A 27,971-nucleotide genomic window follows, 5' to 3' on the forward strand; every position below is an offset into this window, starting at 1 on the left:
TAAACAAGGAGTGAATAAACTTAGCCTAGATACTAAATAGAAACTTCTAAGCATTGAAGCAGTGTGACAAAAAGCTTCTGACATGAATGTGGTAGACAAAAAATTCCAAGTCTGTGGCAGGCTTTATAATATGGCACCTGCAGCAGTAAAGGACTGTTTTCAGATATTCCAAAGGTGTCTTTTGGTTCTATGTGCTGAACGAATCCTGCAAGATATAACAGTCCTGTAAGCAGGAGTGCAGCTTGGCAGGCTGGGTTATATTCTGCTTGACAGACACACTTCTACTGCCATTCGGCAGGTGTCATCTCAGTATTTGTGCCTTTCAGCAGGTTGTATGTGAGAGCTGTAAATGTCTGGTTTAATGCCCTGGGTTTTTTAGTTTTGCCTTCAATCTACTGCTCTATACAGTTCTTTTTCTTTGAATATGTCTCCCTTTCTTTTGGCTATTTCTTTGCTCGAAACCATCATCAAACTGAAGAGTCTGTATTGGCTCATTAAGTACCTTGCGTCATTTTTGGCAAAGAAACAAGAAGGAAATTTCTACTTGAAGAAGATTTGGATGAGCGCAGAAGATTCCTGAAACTGGCAATTAATTTAAATCCCTTTTGTTACCGCCTTTGAAACCCTGGGATCACATTGGAAAATGTGTTTCTAGCTCCCCTAGTGAGCTTTAAATCAACCAGACCTCAGTGAATAAAATGTGGCATTGTGATTTCTTGCCAAATTGAAAATAAAATGGTAACCGACTAAGAAATTAGCTGGTGTGATGGGAAAGCCTCACAGTAGTTTAAGAAGTAGTTCTGTTTGTATGATGCTTTATGATTTGATGGGCCATGTTTTGTAGTCATTAATTTGGGTGCCTTGATTTAAGTCTCTCTTGCTACCTAGGGTGCAGTGGAAACAAAGTGAGACGTAGGTTCTCTGTGTCTGAGGGGAATGCCAGAAGCACTGCAGTTGTGTCCTTAAAGCTTATTACCTCCCGTGCCTACCAGAGCTGAGAGAGGGGTGGCATAATATACAGAGACATAAATTCTCTGAGGCAGAGCATAGAATTTTACAACCTAAGTGTAATAGGATGTATTGTGCCATCAGCAAAGGCTACAGAGTTTCATGTGATTAAAATTTAAAAAAAAGGGTCCAAGAATATGCCTTTAACTACCATTTTAGCAGCAATAATTTTTGTCGCTTGGCATTTATATTGGCCATCAAGAGGGAGGCAAGCTGTAAGCTGTGCCATAATAATAATAATAATAATAATATGAATAATAATTAATACTGGCTCTCCCCTCTTTCAATATGCTTAAATTTCTATGTTTTCTTTTGAAAATAAAATACTCTCGTGCCCAAAAATCTCATATCTGTTTTCATGACAACTTGGAAATTTATTCTGAAATTTTGTTAGTCCTGTGTGCTGGTAGAGAAAGCTTTCATCAGTAAATTCCCATTAGAAAGGACACTAATGGCTATAAAATCAGAAAAAGCTAATGAAAGAGAATCCCATAGGTAGTTAGGGTTTCTTTTTCCCATCTTATTACGCTCACTGTCCTCTTTCAGAAATACAGATCCCCTCAGGCTGGGAGCCACTGAAAATCTTTGTGGTTTTTTTTTTAATTTATTTTAACAGTCTGTATTATCCAGAAGTCTCTTGATGACTATATTACAGTTAAGAATAAGAAGGAAAATTAGAAATAAATGTCTTGCTGTTTGTGAAACACTTACCACTGTCTTCAGGGAAAGCAGCTGTGTTACGATCTGATAGAAGGAAGAAACTTTTAGCACTAATCCTGCCCCTTATTGCGTCTTTTCCCCTACCCACCTACTGCCTTTATTCCTCATCTATGAGGAATAGTTCTTGAAAATGAGTACTATTTCACACTGCCCGCTTTTCTGCTATCAAGGTCTCATCAGAGAGCAATTCTAAAGAGGAGAAAAGTGGTCAGATAGGCTACCATGACCTTAAGTAAACTAAAGATTGGGGATCTCATTGTCTGTGTGGGGCTGGACCTGTTGAACGTAGGGAGGATATTTTTATCTGAGAAGTCCAGCGTGACCTCTTTCAGCTGTTGACCTAAACCAGTCCAAAAGCAAATGGCATTTCGTAAAGATAAGAGGCTTGAAATAGTTAATACAAATTGTGCTTTATGCAGCAGTTCTTTTCTTTAGGACCACGGTTCTTTTGGAAATATTCCTAGGGGGTGTGGATTAGACCCACGTCAATCAGAAAGGATCAGAGTGTAAAACATCCAGGTAATTTGTGTGGGAGACAGAACAAAATTCTACTTGAGAAGGTAGGAGGTAGATAGGGAAAACCAATCTTTTAAATAGCCTAAAGCATGGGGGTCTAGCTGGTAGTGTCTCGTACACCCTCCTTTCTCATGTATTAATCTGCCACAGGTCTTCTCATGATTTTGAGTAGACATTGTGTACCTGTTCTTCTTTGACAGATTTATTACTTGCTCTTTTTTCTTTTTTTTTTTTTCTCTCATCACAGCTTTTAGGGCGCTTTTTTTTTTTAAATTTTATTTTTTTTCTCTACCCAGTATCCTATTGTTTTTATCCCTGTTTTGAAGCTGGTTTATACTTGGTTTGCCTCAGCCACATGCAGCCTGGCATTTCTGACTCTACAAGTACCCTGTGGTGCTCAGCAAATATGAAAATCATCCAGTGTGAGATGGAAGCCCAGAGCAATGTTTCCCTGGATTAGCACCATTATGACTTTGCTCAATCTGCTTTAATTTGCATTTAAATCTGTATGCTATATCTTGCATGTTTGAGAAATTTTGCAACTTTATGTACGCACGGTGACTACCTCAGAGATCTGCTTCTATGTCACATTTAAAGCAAAAATTAGTGCAGAGCACTTAATCCAGAACTGAATGTACATACCTGTCACTTCAGGGTAGTGACACATTCAGGTTTAAGGTGCCTGTATGATCGACTGCAGACAGGAACACTTTTGCAAAATAAAGTTTTTAAATGTCCTCTGTCAAACTAAAAAGCTTTATGCACACTCAGATCTAGAATGATTTGGCAGGAAGAAGAGCAGCTATAAAAATTAGCAAGCAGCAATATTTGAGCAGGTGCTTCCCTGCATATACATTAAGTACCTGCTGGTATATGCAGAAGGGTGAGTTCAGACAGGAGATTCAGGAGTACAGAAATTGTTTCTGACAATAAATATTCCTTTCAGGGAGCAAGGCAGTATTCAAGTCTATCATCCTCTGCACTGTACAATGTTCAGCTAGAAATGGAGTAGCTCTACAGGGTGGTCTCTTCTTTCTGTGTGTTTTTTGTGAGCTAGGGTTAGCAAAACACCACCACTGGGCCCTTTCCTGGTGTGCCTTTCTCTTCCTTCTCCTCCAAATGTGGGATCTCCGAATCAGATATGTTTCCTAGGACTGATCCAAAGAGAATAGTGGATGTTTTAATTGTTTACTTCTTCTTTTTTCAGAGGTGTCCACGGCCATTTCAATGGTCAGCGCCCATGGGCTTTGGCAGACGAGTGCCTCGTGGACCTGATGGCTGAGCTGGTTGGTAGGTGTGAACTGCGAGGGGAAAAAATCTTTCTCCAGAAATGAATACAAATTTGGTTTCTTTAAAGACTGAAAGTCCCAGAACTCTGTAACCAGAATTTAGTTTCTTGTATTCTTTTGTTTCAATAGTAGTTTCTCTGGATGCCCTGTGTGTGGACTAATACTTTATTTTAAGGCTGCAAGTGATTTAAGATATGAATGCATGTGATAATGTATAAGCATATGCATATCGCAAAACTAACTGCAGCAAAGGTTTCTTGAAACATCATAAACCACTTGGTCCAACGTATGAAGCCCTTTTAAAGGGCACTTGGCATTACAGATTCTCAGTCTCTCTTAGAAGCGAACCAATGAACTTTCCCCTTTGAAAAACTATTTCTATCAAGACGTTTTCTGCTTTTCCTCCTTCCCCTGCCGCTAAATCCAGCCTCATATTTGAGAACTGCTTATGTCAATGAAGCAGATAATTGGGGCAGGACCTGCTATTTGTAGGTTCCCATTACCCTGCTGTGCCCCTTGAGGAGCCTGCGGCGCTGTGGGACCTCAGCACTAAATGCATCTGGTTATTCTGGAGATTAAAAAGGGGCCCTGGAGACTTCTGGTGAGTTTGCCAGCCATGAAAGCAGTTGTCTGAGTCTGAATGCAAATGTCCTCTATTGCCTCTTACTCTAACCTGTGTATAGTTGCTGAAATAATCTTTCACTGGGATTTTCTTCAGAGTTCTTGCTGCAAGAAGGGGGAAGAGAAATGATCTTGGCAGGATTTCTCACAGACCCCTTTTCTACCCTACAGCTGTTGTCAAGGCTAGGTTAGTAGATGCTAGTGGGATTTGGCCAGTATTTCAAATTAGCTGTTGAAGGCAGCTGTCGATACTGCCTGTCTGAACTGAATTATCACATATTAATTTGTACCTTCACTAAGGAAAAACGCTGCAGATAAGTTGACCTACTGTATGCTAGCTATTGTCTTGTAATTTCTCCTCCAACTATAAAGTGTTCAGGGAGAAAGTTATGGTTTTTTTCTCCTTCAAGAGAAGTGGAGTCCAAACAACTAGAAACATACATTAAGGAATGCTAATTTATATATTTATAAATAAAGTTACTTCCTGACTTCTTCATGAAGTTTCCAAATAGCCTAGAACAAATATAAGAAAATATTGTTATAGTTGGTCTATCCATGATGTAAGCACAAGGTTAACAGGAGTGTGGGTATGCTGGGAATTGCTGGATGGGGTGATCCCATCTGTGTAATGAAATAAAAACCAAAATGCTGATTGGTTGTTTTGATTTTCAGAGTTGATACTGTAGTACCCAGTATTGCTCAGAAGGTTAAGAAATAACTTTTCTTGCTTTCATTACCTTCAAGGGCAAGTTCAATACATCCATCCATTAACTATCATATAATATAAAAATTTGAGAATATGAAGGGGTGGAGGGTGTTGAAATGCTGAATGCAGCTGATTTAGGGGTTGACCAATGTTTCTGGCAAGTTCCTGTTCTGGAAGGGTATAACTGGTAAGCTGTGGGCCAGTAAGGCTTTTCAATTGGAAACTTTGAATTTAATCAACTGGAGGATGGAGAATTTCTCCTATGTCTTATGGGAATGAGAGAATAGCCACACTACAGACTTTAATGCACATAAATTAGTTGAGTAACAAGGTAAGACCATTGATGCTCTTCATATAACCATAAGAGAGAAGCAAGAGCAGGATGAAGCACCTGAATTATCATCCTTCTCTGCATCATCTTCTGGTGAACGTTCGCAAATCGTGGGCCTCCATGAACAATCCTCAGGGTGATGGGGCAGGCTGAGCACTGACCTCCTGCCAGTGCTGGGATTAGTTTAGTCTCGGCTTAGGTTAAGACTCACTGCAGAAAGCAGGGACTCAGACTGAGACTTTTTTTTCCCTTAGCCATCTGTCTTGTAGAGGCTGCCAGCTCTGTGTGTATTACAATATTTGTTTAACTAAAGGATGTGTTCTGGCTGTAAGGAGAAAGAAATGAGAACTTTGCTTAAACTTCATCTAATTGCTTGTCAGTCTCTCTATTTTTCTTCTCCAATCTCCATATGAGACTGGTGCTTTCTTAATCACAATGGCCAGACTACACTGAACCTACTGCTTTGTTAATTTTAAACATATATTTTCAACTTTTTAATAAAACAATTATGATGACTGAGGTCACCCTACTATTAACTTACTTATGGTTTTAAGATTTTTTGGGGAAGGGTTTCTTAGCCCTATTTTCTTCAACAGTAAAAGGCATGTCAACATTATCAGTTTGGGTTTTGTTCTCCAGAGTTTTTGGACTTTGTTTAATTGAACTGTAAAATGGGGTTTGGGCTCAAATCTGGCCCTCAGGTTTGCATGCCAGCAGAGTTTTATGTATACAGTATCCTCATAGCATTTTTCAAGACTCAAGTGTGGGATTCTTGGAGTGCAAACTATTTAATATTTCCCAAATAATGGCTGCATCATAATTATGATTTTTAAAATTGTAGGTAATAGTGAAAAGGCTGAGAGAATAAAGGCAGGAAAAATGTTATACTAAAATGCTCTCTTGCAGCGTGCTATTTATCTTTAAGCACTGTTTTCCAGCAAGGTGTAATACTGAGTATGCATGAGTTGAGTGTAATCTGAATTTTCTTTTTTAGTTAATTTGATGTAAGAACACAAAAGAATTTTACTCTGTTTTTTATTCAATACTTAATATGTTGTGGAAAAGGAGGAAGAGTTGTCGTTTCTCATTCTAATTAGTAATAGCAAGTTAAAGTTATTTAGTGAGATTTATTCAGGAGTGGACTAAAGACTGTAAAACATCATTGTCTGTTTAATGGTTTATAGTGTTATAACACCTCGCTTATTAAACGCTGTCACATTTTCTTGTTCAATAAAAGTTACAGTAGTAAATACATTGTGAAATGCCAAGTCAAGGTCAGTGGAGGCCAAAGCCTTTTTTTCTGTGCTCACACCGAGGGGCATAATGTGGTGATGGTAACCTCGGCTTCTCCTACCAGACTTTATTAAAACATTACAACCTTGGCAGGATCACCTTCTGATGGAACAAGATTAACTATATGGCTGCTGCTGTACAATGGTCTCTGTTGAGGGAAGACCGAATGCTGAGCAGATTTACAGTGACGTTGAGTGATAAGGATTATTTGAAATAACAAAACTGTTTTCAGAATCGAGGCCCTCGGCCTTTTTTCTATCATTTTAGAAAATGCTTTTTGCTTACCCTGGTGAGGATCAGGCTCCCACTGCAGTCAGAGAGGAGAAGGATGGCAGTGTCTGCCTAACGCAATCATAATTGTCTCTGAAGTTCTACTTTGCAAATGCTGCTTCCTTTTATTAAAGAGGAGATTTATCAAGCAGAACATACAGGTTTTAGCCTGTCTTGGAGATATGGTATAAAGTTAGGAAATAAAGAAAGCAAACATAATTTTGTCTCCTGTGTGCCGGGTCTTTGAATATTGTAATAGGTTAATTGGATCACAGAAAGGTTGTTTTTCTGAAACGCAGTGCAGGTTATAAAGGATAACAGTTTTCCAATGACACGGATGAGGTTTGTTTTGTGGGCATGAAATTCAATAATGGAATGCTTTTAATAAATATATAATTTACGGAAGACCAAGACTTACATGACAAATGTAGTGTCATATTTAATTTGGGATGCTAGCATGCAGCTAAAAGTGATCTACAGATTAACCATTTGTTCTATACGGAATCGGTACAGCAGGCAGAGGATTGCTCCTGCAGAATTTGCTGTGAAAGCCACAGATTTCACGGAAGGAGCAGAGGGAGAAATAAGAACAATACCATTTCTTGATGCTATCCCTTTTTTCAGCCTCAAGAATTCCATAGAAATATTAAGACCGCAAATAATATTGTTTTGAGCTGCAATCACTCACTCTAGCTGTCTTCTGTATCTGCAATAGAACAACCACAAGGTGACCCCTTCGAGCAGCATGGAGCCTGCAGATGCAATGCTATCAGACGGAAGAAAAGAGAGCAAAGGAGGGGTGTTTAAGTGAGGAAAAGAGCTTATTTTCCACTATGAAGAATTAGATCTGTTTATATTTCTTCCCACAAACTTGATGATGTTCCTGGTGTCTGACGGATGGAACTTATTCATGACATCTCTTTTTCCTCCTGGCTCACCCCCTGGACAGGTCCTCCTGCGTCACTGACAGTTACTGACAGATCTTTCTGTCCGATACAGGGAGATTTCAGCAACACAAAGAAAGACCCTTAAATACCTCTGTCAGAATGGTTCTTAGCTTTTCCTTTGGCGGCAGAAGCTGACGCTTGCTTGGCCAGGATACGTGAATAAACCTCTCTTATTAAAAGTGCTCTTGCTGCCTTTCCCCTGTGTTGGTTGGGACCTTGTGTTCCCTCCAAGGCAAGAACAGGAGAAGCCCAGGATTCCACTCTCTTGTTTCTTGTGGCTCATCCTTTTTACCCCAACATCTTGTTTTGCTTTCCTATTTATTGATCTCAAGGGTGGCCATTACTCCCCATGTCTGCTTACGATTGTCTTCATTCCTCCCTGTCTTCAGCCTCTTTCCACCTTTGGAGAACTCCACTGCTGGGATGATGCCCAGGGCAAGGTGCACGAGCGCATCTTCCAGCTGAAGAAGACACTCAAAGCACTGATTTGTGTCGAGGATGAATTACTGCTTTTCAACAACAGACATCAGGCAAAATGGAAAGAAACAGGAATTGATATTTTCCATATCTCAGTAGTGCCCTGCCCAATGCATAGCCCCTCGTCCTGCCTAGAACCTTTCACCAGTGGTTGATAAGGACTCTGGAATTTCTTACTAAATACTTTGTAAGAACAATTAGTTCTTACTCCATTAGCTCGGTCTGTGATTAGCTGTAGCCAAAAGGCATCTGTTATAAGCCTCCTTGGACCAATGTTGGTATGGCTGCTTCTTGCTAAATTGCAACGTTAACAATAGTCTGCTATATTCAATAGTCCATTTTTGCTAGGTTTTTATTAGGGATGAGATTTAGCTTCACATTACAGTAACCACTTAAAATAGATGATTGTCTCAGTATGTTTTCTGCCTGGCTTTACTTAGAAACTTATGACAAAAATAAGCCTACAAGTCTTGCTTTATGCACAGTCTTCTGACCTGATTTTTGTCTGAGGTATTAATGATAATAAATCCACTGGTGGTTTGCAGGGAAACAGAAATACTTCATTGTTTATGTTTTCTGTGGCTGACCTGAAAAAATAAATATTTTCCTGCCACTGTGGTGTAGTGAGTCAGACATGAAATCTTTTTACTTCACTGTGATGACACCTCAAACGTTTGTTTGCTTTCCAGTCTTTAGAGAGATTTTGACAGAAAGCATGCTTTTGCTTCTTAACACTGTACTAGATTTCTCTGAAATTATAAAGAAAACCGTTAACCAGTTTTTACAAAAATACTTACTTTTATTTCTTTCTTATTCCAGGGGCTCAAAGGCATGAAGTAGCTTTAATGAATGGGCTAACTGTTAACTTGCACCTCCTGATGGTACGTCTTTATGATGTTTATTTTCCTTTCTTTGTAAATGTAAGCAAGTGCTTTCTGAGGACCTCACAAAGACAGCATTGGGAGTTGTAACTTGAATGATACTTTGGCTTGTGCAAGGCCTGGCTCCACTTAATATTACGCAGAAAAGCCAGGCAGATAAATATTTTCAAGGACTCTGCGGGGGAAGCTTCAGCTGTTCTTGCATGTGTTGCATGTCTGTCCTCAGAGAGGAAATGTTATTATTTAAGAAATGTTTACAAATAAGTTCTCAAATTTGAATTTCACAGCAAATGTCAAAGTTTAAGAAATGAGAGCTCAACTGTGAGGAAGTTAAAGCTGTCGTTTCAGTCAAGGTTAAAATGCAGTTGCATAGAAGAGATGGCATTTTGAGTTGTGCTGTGTTATATATGCCTTAAATGTGATAAAAGTGTCCAAATTTGATCCTTATGGCATAATGGCCATCAATGTGGTTTCCTCAAGTCTTTCTGTGGTTACATACAGCCTGTCTCTGGTTCTCTAGTACTTCTGAAGATTCAGTTTAACTGAATGAAGATGCGAAGCTTCCTTTTGTGTAGTTCCCACAAAAAGATTTATCACCTGGATCCGCTCCTCTGTAACATGTCTCTGACCTTTGTTAAATTAAGAAATCTATGGCAGGGAAGGATGGGGCTGAATACAAGCCAATTGGGGGCAATATGAGCAAGAGCACTTGCAAGTTTTCTCCTAATTCTCTCAGCATGGTGAAAAGCCCAACTTGCCTCCACCCAAGGAGCTGAGAAGGTCATTCACCTAAAGGTGCTGAGATGATGTCTTTTCAGAAGGCTTAGTCTTTTGATCAGGCTTGTTTCAGAGGTGGGGATGACTTAATAACCAATGTTTGAGGGCAGGAATGGAAATCCAGTTCATTTGCACTGTTTGCTACTTGCTCTTCAACTGCTGCTTTTGCTTGTGGGATGGAGCTGGGAGAAATCCTGGCTTCCCTGGCTGCAGTCAGAGCTTTGCCATTGATTCTTGTAAGTGCAAGTTTTCACTGCTGGATTTTCGTGGCCTTTGTTATGGATATATGAAATACAGTGTGGTAACGCTTTCTTACTTTGATAAATGTTATATGGACAAAGAAATATTTGTAATTTCTGGGGAATTCTCTGTAGTCTGCATGAAAGTAAAACAGTCTTTATTAAGTTATATGCTGGGAGCATCTCTCTCATCTCTGCTTAGCTACATTTCAACTTTTTTTTATTTTGTTCTTAACAGTTATCTTTCTTTAAGCCTACTCCAAGACGCTATAAAATTCTTCTAGAAGCCAGACCCTTTCCCTCTGACCATGTAAGAAATTAATATTTCACTGTATTTGTATTATTAATCATATTTTTCCAAAGAGTATCACTAGCCTGATTTGAATATTTATTAGCTCATCTTGTCCAAGTAACGTTACAATAAAAAAATCTGTCAGAAGCTTTTGAGCTCAGCATATTTTACAGATCGTAGCTTTATTCCTTTTGTTCGAATAGAAAATGTTACAAGAGGAAAAGATTGAATGGGTACATTGATTCATTAGTCTCTTTAAAGACATTGAGCAAACTACTGGCCTAAATCAACTGAAGCTGTAAATGTTTTATTAATTCTTGTTGCTGTTTTACTTTATGAAACCAAATCAATACAAACTCACAACATTAACACTTATATATCCCCAGACAGAGATGGAAATGTTTGTTCTTAGCACTTTAGATTACTAGTTCAAACATAATTTGTCTGCTATAAAATAGGAGACAATAGCCCATGAATCACAGCTTAGACCATATTAATCTTTGGGTTTGTGGCCCACTGCTGCTTCATCATCAGTGCTGCAAACTTGTGGAAATTGATAACAAATTTGATCTCTAAGGTGTAATAAAAATGACTAAAGCTACTGACAGGCTTATTTGTAATGAAGATGGCGGCACAGATATATAAACCTCAAATTATCTTTATTCTAATTAATGTTCATATTAATCCCATGTTTGTTCCAGGTGCATTTGGACTCCATCTTCTTAGATTTCTATGGCCCTTGAGTAATAATGTGTGCAACTGCCATCACTTTAGTTCCTGTGGTATAACTTTAAACAATATTGTGCTATTATTTGATTATTTTTATGCTATCTCCGGACCAATTATTGATAAAATTAATGAGTGGGAGTTTCAAAATATCCTGAGGAAATGAGAACTCTAAACTCTCCTAGTTCTGCACCAAATCAAAGATGTGAGAATAACATGGGACATCACATATGTGCTGGTCAAACCTCATTTGCATTGATAGCAGTGCATATGAGATAGCCAGGGATTTATTAATAGCATGCTCTATAAAGCAAATCGGGTATCCAGGGCCCCTGGAGAGGCAATGTCCAGTCTTCTCCTTGGCTGCTATTCATGCAGGTTGTGCTTGCTGACATCTATTAAAACCCATCCTCCACCACATTTTCACCCTAATTCTCCTCCATGAACTGATCCTGTAGGATTTAGCCTTTGACTTTATCCTTGCTGTCTGACGATGTGAATTAAATTCTGATCTTTTTCAAATCAAAGGAATTCTCTGAAGTTTTCCGTGGAGTTAGATTAGGCTTTCAAGTGTTAATTTTAGCGAAAGGCAAGGCACCTGAATGCCTTTTCTGGAGTTCTGGTGCGTTTGACCATTTTTCTTTTAGTTCTTTTATAATACAAGTGCACTAACATGTTCTGCATGGATATATCTTCCAGTACGCAGTTGAGTCCCAACTTCGACTTCACGGACTCGACGTGGAGAAATCCATGCTCATGATACAGCCACGGGAGGTTGGTGAGAAATACATTAGCTCTGCTTGCCGTCGCTAAGGGCAGAAGCATATTTCATATGAAAGCAGTCATATATTCTCAAATATTCTAGCATCTACCTGCAGGAGTTATGATATGTTCCTACTAACACCTCTAGGTAAAAATTTTTAAGCATGTGTTCTGTTTCTGTATATATTTTTTTGGTATTAGAACCCATTTTATAATTGTCTGATTCAGTTAATTGATTTTCCTTGAAGAGCAAAGCGATGTCATTTTCCCTATTTTTCCTATTGGCAAAAAACTGAGAGCACTCTCAGACCACTGCAAAATATAGTAACTCATTGATAAACCCCAATGTCCTTCTAACGTCCTAAGGTAAAAGATTGTCATAACACGAACAACACTGTGTCTGTATCAGCACAGACCAAGGGAAAAGTCTGCTTTCAGTAATATGCAATTCAGATTAATTTGAAAGACTGCCTTGCTTCACTTTTGTGATATTAAGAACTTTGCCTCCTAACTATAAACTGATGGTGACCTTTTGCTTCTGAAATCTGAGTCATCTTGTGAGTAAAGAGCCCAACCCTGAACGCTTGATAGATTCGCAAAGATTGTTGAGATAATAACAGTTACTTGCAATTCAACAATCTTGCCCAAACTCTTTTCAGTAACGAGTCTAATTTAATTCTAGGTTTTCACTGCTTAATTGATCCCTAGGTGGTGGTATGTTTTACATGATCCCTTGCTAGGAAGATGGGAGGAGGATGGGGCAGCAATTTTCCTATAAAAAAAATCAAGAACAGTTGTGTGGGTTTTTTTTTCTTTGTGGTTGAAATTCCTCTATATTTAATGACCCCAAGTTTGGGGATTTTTGTACTTTTGATGATGTGAGGCTCATTGTTTTTGAAACATAAATATGGCAGGTTTATAATAGCTTCCTGTGGGATATGGAGTTTATTAGAAAAGTACAGAGCAAAACTGATAGACAACTTTCAGGTCTTGTGGGTGTCACAAATTTCAGATGCCACATAAAAATAAAAAAGATGCTGTTTGCACTAGGACTTTTTTACTGTAAATTAAAACTGTCTGAAATATTGAAGAGTATGAAGCATGTTAGAATATGAAGTGAAGAGACTTTTTCAAGATCAGTTTGCTAATGGTTTTTTTTTTTGAAGTAACTTACTTATAGGCTACTTCATAGAACTACCTTTGTATATCATTACCGTGCTAAGGATTTACTTTTTATCTCCTTATGCAAGCAGCACGGCTCATGGTAAAGTATAGATTATGAAATAAGAAATGACAGTTTCATTACTGCCAAAGTTGATACAAAATGTGTGCTTTAACTTTGTTTTAGGGGGAGGAGACCTTGAGGATTGAAGATATCCTTGCTGTAATTGAGAAGGAAGGGGACTCTGTTGCTGTCATTCTGTTCAGTGGGGTGCAGTACTACACGGGGCAGCTGTTTGACATCCCTAGAATAACGAAGGCTGGCCAAGAAAAGGTAGGGTTGCTCCAGACCCATCTTTTTAACACCAAGTTTAGATCAATTTTCCTTGTGGAATGTTTTTAATTTCTACTTTTTGTGGAACAAAACAGAGCACATGTGGAAACCTGTGGGGCTCCGATAAAAAGTAAAAACGCTCTGTGCCCAGATCCTCTGGGGGCTTTGTGTTGCATGAAGAAATAGCCCTGCGAGAGCAATCTTGCAGGTGTGACTTAAACTATACGGTGAGATAATTCATAACTATTAACTTCTACAGGGCTTGTCTTGAAGGACAGAATTTCAAGAGGTTCAGTGGGGAAAGAGGAGGAGGTAATCACAGCTCTAATCTCCCTTTAAAAGTCAGTTTGCATTAGATTTCTGGGTTTTTTGGGCAGACTTTCATTATTTTCCTCCTTTCCCGCAGCCACGCTGTGGCAGATTTTGCCCCCAGTGAGGTGAGCTCCCCATGGAGCCAGCAGCGTTTGGACTCGGCTGATCAGTTTTCCAGAGACAGGCACAACATGGAGCACATCAAGATCACAAGATGACTGTATTTTAGGGATGACTCAGCCTTTCGGAGCTTGCAGACAGTGTGCTCTGCGGACATCGCTGCAAAACTTCCTTAACCATCTCAATTGCCTTAGGAATCCAGGAGAAAATAGTTTTTAATTAAGTCTTCTTATCAACAGGAGGCCACCAGACTTTTCCGTAGGGGCAGTTTTTTACTGGATGTACCTTATCTCATTTAAGATTAAACCACTCAAGGATAAACTCATTTCGTATCACTGGATTTTGGCAAACCAGCTAACTATTTGTATTTGATGTTTTTACTCTCTGGAGAGGTTCCTGGCTCACAACAGGCTTTACATCTTCTGTTGCTGTAGGTTTGGCAGTGGAATTTTTTCGGGAGGTCAGGGAGTAAGTTATGTTGCTGGAAAGTGATGGTAAAGTCTCCCCTGGGAGAGCACAGCAGGTGTGAGAGCTCGTGCAGAGCCCCTGGGATATTAAAAGGGAATGTTCTCACACAGCAGCACCTGGCGACAAAATTGGTCCTGAACGCAGTACAAAACAAGACTGACTTGTCACGTGGAGGTGTAAAAACAAGGAAAAATAGAAATGGGGAGAGTCTGCTGCAGGGGGAAATGGGTCTGTGTATCAGCTCCATGCAGCTCTAAAAGTAACACCTTCACGCTGCCTTCCTTGAGGGTCTTCCAGGACTTTGCTGACCACAAATAATCAAAAGGCTCTGCTGAAATGTTTGAGAGGGTTATTAACAGGACGGTGCCACCCACTGCTCTGCTCGTTCTCACTCTTGGTGGCAGCACAGCTTTTGTTCAGCTGCCAATGCCCGTGAGCCTACAGTGCTGCTTTCCCAAAAGCTGCTTTGTGGTGTGTCTGAAAGGTGCCTGAGAGAGAAATCTTTCTTCTCTCCTGTAAATATGAGCAACCTGGGAAAAACCTCCCCCTTTACTGCCTCTCTAAAGATGCTCTCTGATCTGTGGGACATGTGCTGGGATGGGTAGAAGTGATGGAGTTTCACTGAAAAGCTGTAAACTACCCCAAAGTGGCTGAGAACCTGTGTTCTGGGGAAAAGTACTCACCGCTAGTTCATAATATGGAGAAAAATGGATTTGATGTTTGTATTATATGAGGAGAAAACCAGGACTTGGTGGAGAGAGCTTAACATTTCTATAAAGCAGTGCAAATAATAATATTATCTCGGGTGTGTATGCTTCCATATGGTGGATATACACAAAACCACTGCACACTTTTACAGAGACTGTATATCCTGTTACTGAAGAGGAGAGCAATTTCTGACAGCAGTTCAGTACTCCAGCAGGCACAGAGAGATGTCAAAGGCCCGTTTCTACCTGCATGCTTGTTAGAAATGCCATGACATAGAAGGGAATATCTTCTTCCAGAAAACTTTCAAAAGGAGAAAAAGATAAAAAGAAAAAATTAAAAAATCAGCCTCTTTGTGGTTAGAGCACATAGGATTGGGATCCAGGTAAATTCATGATCAAAAATGTTGTTAGAGTATTCAAAAAGAAAAAGCAATTCAGCCTGAAGAAGTGCTAGAGTACCCATAATGCTTGAAGAGCAAGAGCCAGCCCTGTTTTTGTTTCCCTGCTGTCAGATACACTCAGCTCAATGTCCTTATGGATTCCACCCCCTGGGCAAAGTGATATGTATCTGTTTATACAAAAACATGATTTAACATGCTGTTATACCACACTTACATATCTGCATATGGCAAATATTTCCTTGAACAGCTACAAAATCAGTGAATTTCTGAGGAGTTTACTGTCTTAATATTGGTAAGAGGTAGTCCTGCATCCCGCTGCTTCTCTTGGTCTCAGGGCTTCTCCTTACCAAAAAGCCTCAAATTTTGGATCTTCAAGAGCAATTGGCTCCTCTCTTCTGTTCCCAGGTCAGAATTGACATCAGGAACTGCTGTTGGGCTAGGGGAGGGGGAAAAAAACCCAACACCCGAAACAAAACTCACAGCTACTGAACCAGTCATTAGCATCTATGTAATGGGTGTGGGTTTAATTTCTGCTTGGTGACATCTGACCAGTCACTGTCCACAGGCTGAGAAACTTTCAGGACAGTCAGTGTGTGGATTTAAAAGACTGTATTTCCTTCAAGAGCTTCTGGACCTGATGAAACCAGCAGTGGTTAGAATGATTGGTTTATACATAACATATTATTATATCACAGAAAGGCTGGAAGTCCTTTAAAATATGCATTAAAAGAGGATAAGGCTGAGCAGATATGTTCATAGCAAAAATCTAAGGCTTCTTGTCCTGGTGATGAAGGGTGGTGAATGACCCCATGCTCTTGAATAGAAAATATGTTGGGGAGAGCTGACAAGCAAGAAAGTCAGAAAGGGAAAATACAAGGTGGAAGGAAGTGTCATTTCAGAAGAGGAGGAAAAAATATCACTTGTCAGCCAGTGTAGCAGAGAGAAATGTCCTACGCGAATGGTCTTTATAATTCTTTTAATGTACAATTTAAATAAAATCCTGCGGTGTTGTAGCTTATCAGGGCTTGGCTGGAGATTTGAGCTGCAAGCTCATGAGGTCTGGAAAGCGTCCTAGGATCCTTGAGGTCAATCATTTATGAATTAAGTTACTGATTTCCTTCTACATTTTTTCAAGCCAATTTCCTAAGATCTCTACGTATGTTAAGATTCCTCCCAGAGTGAAAGCTCTGCACATAGACAGCTTCATTAAGTCATTAAATATTAAATGAACTAAATTAAGCTTGAAAAATTACCTCAGGCTATTTTTCCATTTTAGGTCTCTCAGATAAATCAAAATTACTACATATTGTGCAAGAGACTCATCAGCAGGCTGGAGAGGATGTAACAGTTTTTCTTGTTTCATACTTTTGTGCTTGTTCTGGAGGATGGAGGAGGTTGAGTTGTTTTATTCTTGTAAAAGTGAGGAAACGGCTGACTTTTAGGACACTCTAGCTTTCAAATACAATTTTAATTTCATAAGTTATACCGTACTTTCCACTGACTCTGTACCATATGTAAAGTGTTTTAATCTCTTGAGTCCCAGTAGGAAGAGCTTTAAGATCCTTCATCTTAATTTCTTTTCCTGTCTCTCTTTCTGAATGTCCCAGCTTTGCTGGTGTGAAGCTGTCATTTCTCTCCCTCTCTCCAAATGTCATTGTCCATGCTGAGTTGTTACCTGCTGGTTATCAGCAGCTACCCAGACACTTTGCAGAAATGACTTTTAGATGTCGGAATAAAGCAGAAGAGGCAGGGGAGAGCACATGTCCTCTTCGTCTCCCAGAGCAGATGGAGAGCTCTGTTTTCCCCCAGCATGGGGAAGCGACGTTCCCACGCAGTCCTCATTCTGCGTGGCTTCTTGTGCGAGGAGAGCTGCTTCAGTTTGTTTTATTTTAATTTTTTTTTTCCCCATGCAAATCTGTGTGGCTAAACATTTGCTGTTTGTGTGATTCGAGTGCCAGACGCCTCCCTGGGAAAGCAAACCAGCACCACCCATCTCGCAGATGACGACTCGAACAAAATGGTACGAGTAGGTGTTTCCGAGATGATGCAAGAAACCTGCCAGCATCAAACCCAGATTTTCAGGCTGTGACTCATTAGTAAGTTAAATAGTGCACGGTAGGATTTATCAACCAATTTCAAAGCATTGGGGAGCAATTAAAGCAGTTCATTAAGATGGCCCATGGGTGGCATGCCAGTGGCCCTCCTGTTTGAGGGCTATGAGCACACGGTGTAGGTGCAACCTGACCTGTTCTATCCAGTGTCAGTGCCCAAGGAAGTTTGAGCATGTTGAGGTTACAGGTATAGATCACAGAATAGTTTGGGTTGGAAGAGACCTCCTATGTTCATCCAATGCCCCTCCTGCCATGAGCAGGGACATCTTCACCAGCTCAGGTTGCTCAGAGCCCCGTCCAGCCTGGCCTGGGATGTCTCCAGGGATGGTTCATCCACCACCTCTCTGCCCAACCTGGGTCAGGCTCTCAGCACCCTCAGTGTAAACAATTTCTTTGCCATGTCTAACCTGAATTTCCAGTCTTCTAGTTTAAAACCATTGCCTCTCATCCTGTAATAACATGCTCTTCTAAAAAGTCTATCCCATCCATCTTATAGGCTCCTTTTAAGTACTGAAAGGCCACAGAGCCTTGTTATGCTACTGTGACTGCGATGGCACCCTTCTGCTGGTGTCCTAAGGAGTCTTGTTCCCATCTACTGTCTCTTCATAATTTGTCATCTAGCATTTGAATATATATTTTTTTTATAGAGTTTACTTCTTATTGACAGGGAAAGGACAACTGAGTTTAACACAAGACTTAACATATAATTGAATGTTTAACAGGCTTTTAAAATGACAACTACTATTCTTTCATTTGTTTTAATTTTGTTAATTTACTGCTGGACACATACATTCTTCAAGACTCTCGGCGTATCATGTTGTTCCTGGTTTCCACTGCAACTGATGAATCTCTCATAGCAGTTCTTCAAAAAAGTTTGTGTGGGATGTATGTATGAAGGGATACCTGTAAATGCTTAAACTCAGTCAGCTGAAGTTTTGAAGTCCATGCCTTTAAACCCCTATAAAACCCTTCTCATTCAAGAGCAGGTTTGCTTTAGTTTGCTGTAGGTTATTTCACTGAACCAAGGCCATTTTATTTGTGAGAGCATTCCCATGGGCATTCAAAGTGCTGCAGCTTCTCTGCATTCCCTTCACCATTTCAGCTTATTTGTCTTAACTCCCTTATGAGTGTCCCTGTGAAGAGAAGCCACCAAGGGTGTGAAAGCTAAACTATTTATTGGAACTCTGTTTCTGTTCAAGAGAAAATGCTACAGCCCTAAGTTTCCTTCCCATCATTTTGGAGCGACTTCTCGAGCTGATAACTTCACTGGTGCCTCCATTAGAACTAGTGTGTCACATCTCCTTAAAATGCTGCTTCATTTAAATTGTTAGCTAGTTTATACAGAAGATTAAATATACCAAAGTACTGTTTAAATAATTTAGCCGAGGCTCCCTTCGTGCAAGAAACAGCAAGAGATTCTTAAAAAAATCCTTTGTTTTATTATTGGACGTTGATTTTTCTGAAGCCTATGCTCTCGCTCTTATTCCTACCATGCTGCTTGCAAGCAGGCTGTTAGTGTTTTAAAAGCAAAATGCAAAACACCATTTAATTTGTAGTCTAGGCACAAAAAGCAGTTTTATTTCTTTGCGGTTAAATAAATAGTGAAGCTTGGTGGAACTCTTTAGTTTAAAAATGCTGCCATCCAGTGGTTATTTTGTGTAGAGCTGCTACCTTTTCAATCTATACATCTGAGGTCCTTATAAGCTGCTTTCTGTCTTTTTTTTGGTTTCTTTTTCCTGAGTGCCCTATGCAAATTGTGGTTATGACAAATACATCACACTTCACAAAGAAATGACAGAGGGCGTTTGTGAATTTTAAAGACAAGTATCAAATTTCTTAAAGGTCAATGTGTTGAATAGGCTGCTATCTTGCCCATTTTGATTCCCAAAGAACAAGGTATCAGGCACACCTTAAGTATATACTGCAATGTAATTGTTTATGAGTTACATTATTATATGCATTGCTATTTTGTCTATGCCTAGAGCTTGTCATGCTATACAACAGTTTGAAATGATGCATTTGTTCTGAATACTTATTTCAAGTGATTCCAACTTACCACATGAGAAAAAACTTAAGAATCTGAACCATATGCAAGTGTCCTTGAAGACAAGCCCATGAAACAATTAATGAGTTCTACATGTATCTATTGTGTAGAAAACTTGTTCTTAGTTGTAACTCAAAACAGATGGGACTTGATAACATTCCTATACAGAGAGCAAATAAAGCTCTAAATATGTTTTTTCAGAATAATTTTGTAGAGATGATTATCTTGATGAGTAGTATATTCATTATCTCTTTCTTGCAGGGTTGCTTTGTTGGATTTGACTTGGCTCATGCTGTTGGGAATGTAGAGCTTCATTTGCATGACTGGGGAGTAGATTTTGCCTGCTGGTGCTCCTACAAGGTAAAATACAGTTATTAGTTGAGACTGTTTTTCATAATGCCACTTATATGATGGGTCAGCAAACAGGTTGGATGAATAAGAACTGCACCTGAACTGTTGGTCAAGACTTGGCTAATCTTTGAACCAGTCACAACAGGGAGATGGACACTGACTTCGACGGTGGCTTCGTTATGTGAGGTTCCAAAATATCATAATGGCAACAACCTGCAAGGTCTTGTGGATGTGAGGTGGATCCTAGTGATGGGTTTTTTTTATTTTCCACACCAAGAAAGTCGTGCAGTTACAGGACTTTATTAAGTGGTCCCTAAATAAGAGAATATTCTTGCCTAAACTTAAGTAATTTCAAATCATAGAGCAAGGTATCTTTAGTTTCTATGACTTCTCCTCAGATTAAGAATCGACAGACACAGCTAGATGAATTGTTTGACGACTTTGCCATATGTATTTTGACATGGGACTGTTTCAGCTGTGTTTCAATTTTCTAGCCTTTTGTCTGCTAGACTTAAAATATCATATGTAAGCCAAGAAATACATTTTTAGAACTAATCTGAAAAAAAATACATTTGCTTTTACCTACATCAGGACTTTGAGACAAATGCTAGGATCTCCAATTAGAAACTTCCAGAAATACTAAAATTGATCTGTTTGACAGAGTGAGGAGGGGAGAAAAGCTATACAGATAATGAGCATGGCATGTATATGTTGATTTATCCTTTGCAGTATTTAAATTCTGGAGCAGGAGGCCTAGCTGCTGCCTACATTCATGAGAAGCATTCCCAGAGTATTAAACCAGCGTAAGTATATTTTAATACCCAAATTAAAGATGCTGTGGATGTTAAATGGGAAAATATCTTCCCTTTGAATTGAGATCTGAAAGTGAGGAAGTGTACAGATTTGTAGTTGTGGACTACAGACGTGTATATATGTATATATAGATGCAGAAGAAATTCCCTGCTTCAAAAAAACCTCCTTGGTTTAATATTTGTTACTAACTTATTGCATTGCTCAAAGTTGTAGCACAACTTTAGGTAATTTGATTATCCGAGTCTTTTACCTCAGATGGATTGTTTTATGTTAATTTTAGTAAATTTTGAAATTGTTTATGTACACGCGCACATCTTAAATGTATCTCCTCCTTGAAGTCTGCTATCATTTCTAAAATAAATATTATCATAAAAGAGAATGATTATGATATTAAAAACAAGTAACCTAAATCATGCCTATGAGATTCTTTAATGTAAAGAGAATATTTAACATATTCCTTTTAAAATGGAGACTTGAAATCATTGAAGTCTTTGATTGGTGAACAAAATCAAAGGCAATTTCAACTCTGTTTCTAATAGCTCTTTAATGCTGGCATGTTTTCATTAAAATTATATCCACTGGTAAAGCTAGGAAGCATTACATGGAGATCTGTGTTCTCAAAGACTGTATAATCCATGAAAAGCTCTGCTATCAACTGAGGTTAGAGGCATTAAAAAAAATACCTGTTATTTAAAATGTATGTATACTAAGAACAATAGGATTAATACTTTCAATGCACTGACAAATGTAAACATTTCTTTCTAGCTATAACGCTCGGAAAAATTTTTGGCATTTTTATTTTAGCTTGAAGAAGGCAAACTGAATCAGGTTTTGGAGAGAAATAATATCATAATAAGCAGCTTCACTGCACGATGTGCTGGTTTCAGACTGTCTAGACTCTCAGGAGATAACAAAATAACGCTGATAAGTTCTTCTCAGTCACCCATAACAGAAAACTCATTAGGCTGATATATGACCTGTTGTGGGCTGATTTGATCCTCACATGTGAACACTGGCAAAAATATTCCGAATATCTGGGTATTTCTTCCAGAAAGCTCTTTTTCCGCTGCCCCGTTTACCATGTGCAGACATTGCTCTCATGGCCAAACCCCTCGACTCTGGTTATGGGGAGCTGGGGAGATGCTGAGCAGTGAAAAAATGTGTGCCAGCTAAAAATCACAGAATAGCAATAGGAAGAATGAATAAAATCTCAAGGACTTCGAGGTTTTTTCCTCCTTGATGAAATTTTGAAACTTCTGTGAGGGTGCTAGCTTGATATTGTAGGTAAGAGCTTAAATTAGTTTTTCCTGAACCAGCTTCTTCATACATAGTCATTAACTTGTGTACTGAATCTGGATGCTGAATGTCTTAAATACAATTGCCTGTATGAAATTGGCTTTTTCAGCCTGGGGCCCAATTAAGGATATAATTCCAAACTTCCTGCATAGACCCTTTACATTATTCAATCATAGTTATTTCTTATTTCCTGAGATTTGATAATCACTCATCAAATTGTTTGTAGTTAATATGCCCTGGTTGCATTACTTTTCTTTCTTTTCCACATCAACCAGCCATTTCTGGTCTCTAAATAAGACAGTGAGACAAAAGAGAATTTGTCTATGTCAAAGTATTCAATTTTATAGCTGATTTAAATGCAGAGCAATTTGCTGTATGTTGTACAATCAAATAGAGTGGAATTTAACTGCTCTGGAAGTTGCAAGTTTTATGTTCTATTTAAAAAGTCTTTGGCTGTCATCTGAATCAAGGATGACACCCAGTGGCCAGAGAACTTCTTTCAAAAACAGAAGCATCAAACGCTTTTGTTACTTGGCACCTCAGCCCACATATAAGCGGGTAATTAAATTCCAATCCAGCTGATATCCTTTTGTCATTTAAACTGCCTGAAATATTGTTTTTCACTCTTGGTCAATATTATGCAAGTCACTTTAACCACCTATATAGATTTCCTAAATTAACATCCTTCATATTTTCTGCAAGCTATTGACCAGGTAGTTATTTTTATATTGAAATCATGCGTTGTATTTTCATATAAAAGTTTATGTTCTGACTGTAATTCAGAGAGGCACACCCAGAACATTTGCCAAGTGCCCTTGCCTGACTGAGACTGGGGCAAAAAGGACTTCAGGTACTTATTGAAACAGCTCAGTCCAAAATCTTAATTTAAAACCCCCAAGACCAGGTATTTCCCATCATTTAAGGCATTTAGGTATTTTGTTTTAACTTCCCTTAATTTCATGACTATACTTTTATCCATACCTGGAGTTTTGTTAATAAGAGCAGTGCAAGCAAATAGACGCTTGCATTGTAGCAATGTATAGTTATAGAAACTGGGTTCCCCTCCAGCTGCTCCCCATGGGTGCTGCCCCATGCAGAGCCTGCCCTCTGGACAACAAAACACTGATTTGCTGCTGCTTTCTTTTAAAATACAACTTGAGAAGGAGCTATTAATTTATTTAACAGCCTTACCACCAGCAGCTGGGGCCATGCCAAAACTGCTTTCGGCTTGGAGTCTGCAGACCCAGGTTGTGGCAGCCCAACCACAAACCCACATAACCCCGAACTGGGGATACTCAGTAATGCTGCATCATATCCTGGCAGACAAAGGCAACGTCACAGTATCACAGTATCACGATATGTTTGGGATTGGAAGGGACCTCAAAAGATCATCTAGTCCAACCCCCCTGCTGGAGCAGGAACACCTAGGTGAGGTTGCACAGGAACATGTCCAGGTGGGTTTTGAATGTCTCCAGAGAAGGAGACTCCACAACCCCCCTGGGCAGCCTGTTCCAGGCTCTGCCACCCTCACTGAGAAGAAGTTATTTCTCAAATTTAAGTGGAATCTCTTGTGTTCCAGCTTGATCCCACTACCCCTTGTCCTATCATTGTTTGTCACCAAGAAGAGCCTGGCTCCATCCTCGTGGCACTCACCCTTTATATATTTATAAACACTAATAAGGTCACCCCTCAGTCGCCTCTTCTCCAAACTAAAGACACCCAGCTCCCTCAGCCTTTCCTCATAAGGGAGGTGCTCCACTCTCTTAATCATCTTTGTTGCCCTGCGCTGGACCCTCTCCAGCAGTTCCCTGTCCTTCTGGAACTGAGGGGCCCAGAACTGGACAGAATATTCCAGATGTGGTCTCACCAGGGCAGAGTAGAGGGGAAGGAGGACCTCTCTCGATCTACTAACCACCCCCCTTGTAATACGCCCCAGGATGCCATTGGCCTTCCTGGCCACAAGGGCCCAGTGCTGGCTCATGGTCATCCTGTTGTCCACCAGGACCCCCAGGTCCCTTTCCCCTACACTGCTCTCTAATATGTAATTTCCCAACCTATACTGGAACCTGGGGTTGTTCCTGCCCAGATGCAGGACTCTACACTTTCCCTTGTTAAATTTCATCAGGTTATTCCCACTCCTTTATGTTTATGCAAGAGTTTTAAAAGTTGGCAATTCATTAGCTTGGCAAAAGGTTTATGCCCAAGAGCAAGGTTTGGTCCTTAGGTCTGATGGGTTGCAGGTAGAGCCTATGGACAGTACGGACTTGTATGTCCCCTTCTTGTTTTGTGTCACTGAAAACACAGTCCTGCATTCCCTAGCATAGCTAGGCATAGTTCTCTAATTCACTGCAAGGGCCATGGGTCTAAAAAGTTACATATTGTAACCATCCTAATTAACACCTGTACCCAAGTGTGTTGGGTAGTCCTTTGCTAGTCCCCTTTCTTCCCAGAGCAGTAAAACTGAACCAGTCTGACATATATGGGTCCAATATATCTCTCTTCTCTCATGATCTCACCTCCTTTGAAGTCTCTCTTAATGCTCAAATAGCTTTTTTTAATACCTGCTCTATATATCACAATGCAATATACGCTTGGCCGATTCTGCTAGAGTGATTTCTCTATGGGAAGGTTTCAAATAAAACCAAGACCTGGACAGAGTAGAGCTATGAAATGCTACCAAAAATGTATGGTTAGTGTAGGCTAATCCTGTGCCATCAGGTTTCCACATACATGCAGTTATATTGTGGAGGGGAGGTTTCGAAGATATGGAGTGACCTACTAATGCAGAGATTTCACTTGACTAGCTTTTTGGGCTTCAGATTTTTTTTTTTTTTCCCCATAAATCTTTATTTAGATAAAGAAGGATAACTAAAATCTACCAAGCAAGTTAGGTATGCGGAGATGTGAATGTTTGTGAGGACCTGGGGTAGAAGGTACAGGAGAAGAGACATGTTCACAGCAGAGTATCTGCAACTGTAAGTAAATGTGCAGTGAGTTCAGCTCTGTTGTCAGTTGGCATTAGGGACAGGAGAAGACAAATTCAGAGTCCTAAGATAGGAGAAGAAAAAAAAGTTCTAGTCAAATCCCTGTAAGAAAAAGTAAGGCACAATTTAAAAGATGAAAGGGAAATAAATGTATGTAAAGCAGCAAGGAGAATAATAGATAAGCCTTGGCAGAGGATTAAATGAAAATTGTACACATTCTAGTGTTTAAAATGAAAGGATTTATCAAGACTTAACTTTAGCATAGACTAGCAGCAGGTAGAGTTTCAAAATATAAAGTTTGTGTGATGTGAAGAAATGCTGTATGTGCAGGAAACAGCCGATGCCCAAAGAACATGTCAGCTGTTACCATAGGATAAAAAAGTATCAAAGAACAAGAAACAAAAAAGTAACTATTTCATAGCAGCTTTGAGAAACACAAGGTATCTTCAGACAACTTCTTCATAGGCAGAGGTGAGATATCAACCTTTTCTCTTAGATTGTTTTCCTTTTCAGCATCTTGATTCCAACTAAAATGTGAGAGCATAAATGGCTTCTCACTACTTCTTTACGGTGACCTGCACAGCTATTTAGTATGTGAACTTTTACCCTGGCACAAGATAAACAAAAATATGCTATTCCAGCTCCATACATCTCCTCCTTCCCATTTTTCCCGAGTGGTCTGTGTCCCCATCCTGCTCCAGGGCAGATATTCTCTGCATAGTAACTGTTTTGCAAGAGTTTGCTCAACCTCTTCCAGGGTTGGTAGCTCCAGCTGAGTTTTTCTCTAGTTATTTTCTTGACACATGAGGAGATACCACATCATTCCTTTTTGAATTACAGCCACATAACCCTTAACTGAAATAGCTGAAGCTTCAGTGAAAATGCTGTAAAATAACCTAGCTTTGGAGCAATGTGAGTTGGGAGAAAAGGAGAGTCGCAGAAAGGCTGGGAAGTCTGTATTGTGTCTTCTGCAGTGGAAAGACCTAAAGCTGCTCTTGTTTAAAATGCTTCTAAGAATAATAGACTAAGATGGTCTGATTCTCACTGACCTTTGGAATCTACCAGCTCTGAGCATCAAAGCACTACTGAAAGTTTTAGCAGCACAGAGCAGCCTGTCCGGGCCAAAAAATGAGAAGCAATATAGACATTTCCAGGAGGATATTTCCAGCTTTCCAAGGTGGGATGTTGGTGGTCAGAGATGGAAGTGTGCACACTGCCCTGTGCAGAAGGGTTTGTCACTGGTCCTAGTGGACTCAAATTGTGGACTTAACGTATGGATAAACTATTCATAGAGTGCAACACGTGCTCCCCCAAGTGCATGAAGTATCCCATACTAAGGTGGCGATGAGCTGTTTCTTTGCCAAGGAGATGAGAGCAATTTAGCTCCTTGAGCTAATTTAGAAACCAAAAGTTAAAATCTCTCCTGGGAAGAGACTGTTTAGGAATAAAGGCATTGGCTAATTAGGCTTAATTGCGTTGTCTGGGGACAAGTGATTTATTAGGCCAATCTAGATCCATGATAGGCCTGCAGGGGTGTGTTCTCTGATCCACCAACTGAGTGGCAAATATCCAAGAGCATTTTTTAACTTTGGAGTGAGTCTTGGGGAGAAAAAAAAAAAAGAGGGGAAAAAAAAAAAGGTAAGAGAGGTTAACATACATTCACATAATCTATTCCCATTCTCATTTCTTCAGGTCTGTACATCCTTTTATGTGGTTCCCATGATTGTCTCCTTGTTCTCTGTCAAGCATTTTCACTCTGTCTTCCTTCAAATCCTCCCTTGTAATTAAGCCATGTCTTCAAGCAATCTTGCTTCTTTTCTCATTATAAATAATCTTCTCATTCTTTCCTCCCTGAAGGTTCTCCCCTATGTTTTGTTGTCTTTGCCCTTGCTAGATTTTAAGGTGTTTGGGAGAGGAGCTGAATGCCTCCTTGTAAACTCAGGGGACTATGTACGAATAAATGTGCTGTATATCAAGTTTGCATTCCTCATAGGATAGTTGGAGTGAGTGTGAAAGTAATGTGCTGTTTTCATTCCCTTTGTGTACTCCCATGCTACCTAGGCATGCACTTTCAGTTTTGAAAACTCAAACCTTAAAGTGGAGCATATGGAAAATCAGATGCATGGTCCCTATAAAGCGTCTCAAATATATAAAGTAATGTTTTTAAAAAGCATAGTGTTGAACTGATTCCTAGTTTTTGTGCTTGATATCAAGGCATCAAAATACTGGGATAAGTGGAGATAAACAAATAAACAAAAGCACTTGGCTTCTATGAATCATATCTTTCCCAAAATAGTATTTATAGCATAGATGTGTTTGGCTGCAGATATCTTGGGGGCAGATTTGTGGATTTTATGTATATTTAAATCTCTACCTGAAAACTTGCTCTTTCTTTTGTCCAAAACTCCACCAATAATATGAAGAAATGTCACTTAAAACATGATGCTTGTCACAGCCTTGTTTTTTTAAAAAATATTATTTTTGTTTTAATGCAACAGGTCTTAAATTGTATTTGTTCTTCAGGAATCAGTCATTAAAATAGTGAGTTTACATGTTAGATCTGAGCAGATCCAAATTTCTCATGTATCCCACCTTCTGGATGATGCTGTTGGGACATACACCAGTCAGTCTGGTTGGACGCAGCCCTTTCCTGTTTCCAGCACTGGGAAGCAGAGGGAGGTGGATGTGTTCCTTGTGAATGCAGTTTCCCATCTGCTGCCTCTAGCTTTTCTCTTCAGATGGTGTAAGGCACAACTGTTTGAACACATGAAAGGAACCCAACAGGCTTAGCCTGATGGAAAGGTGAATGTAGCCTGGGGGCAACTCTTGCATCCCCATTAACTAGCAAGGAAGAGAACCTGAGGCTCTTCTCTGAGTCTGTATGGTTACTGTGATTTTTTTTTTCACCCCTTACTTCAAAGGACATGTGTTGTTAGCTGCCTGCTCTTTGTGCCTCAGTTCTCCACTTTGAGACAAGTAGTTCTGAAAGCGCTTTCCTGTTGTGCCTTGGTTTT

At 39.6% G+C, this 27,971-nt stretch overlaps 1 protein-coding gene across 1 annotated transcript in view; it reads left to right on the forward strand.

Moving 5' to 3' along the window:
* Window positions 1-27,971, forward strand: part of KYNU (kynureninase) — a gene marked incomplete at its 3' end in the record, with an annotated part of 57,279 nt that overhangs the window by 12,391 nt on the left and 16,917 nt on the right. Inside the window, exons 4-10 of the mRNA XM_080346942.1 lie at window positions 3,452-3,534; window positions 8,998-9,059; window positions 10,314-10,385; window positions 11,793-11,867; window positions 13,204-13,350; window positions 19,775-19,873; window positions 20,594-20,667. Of these exons, the coding sequence (XP_080203068.1) occupies window positions 3,452-3,534; window positions 8,998-9,059; window positions 10,314-10,385; window positions 11,793-11,867; window positions 13,204-13,350; window positions 19,775-19,873; window positions 20,594-20,667 (612 nt within the window). The remainder of the gene's footprint in view (window positions 1-3,451; window positions 3,535-8,997; window positions 9,060-10,313; window positions 10,386-11,792; window positions 11,868-13,203; window positions 13,351-19,774; window positions 19,874-20,593; window positions 20,668-27,971) is intronic.

Source organism: Nesoenas mayeri, assembly GCF_963082525.1.
Source record: "Nesoenas mayeri genome assembly, chromosome: 6".
In the NCBI taxonomy this organism is placed as follows: Eukaryota; Metazoa; Chordata; class Aves; order Columbiformes; family Columbidae; genus Nesoenas; species Nesoenas mayeri.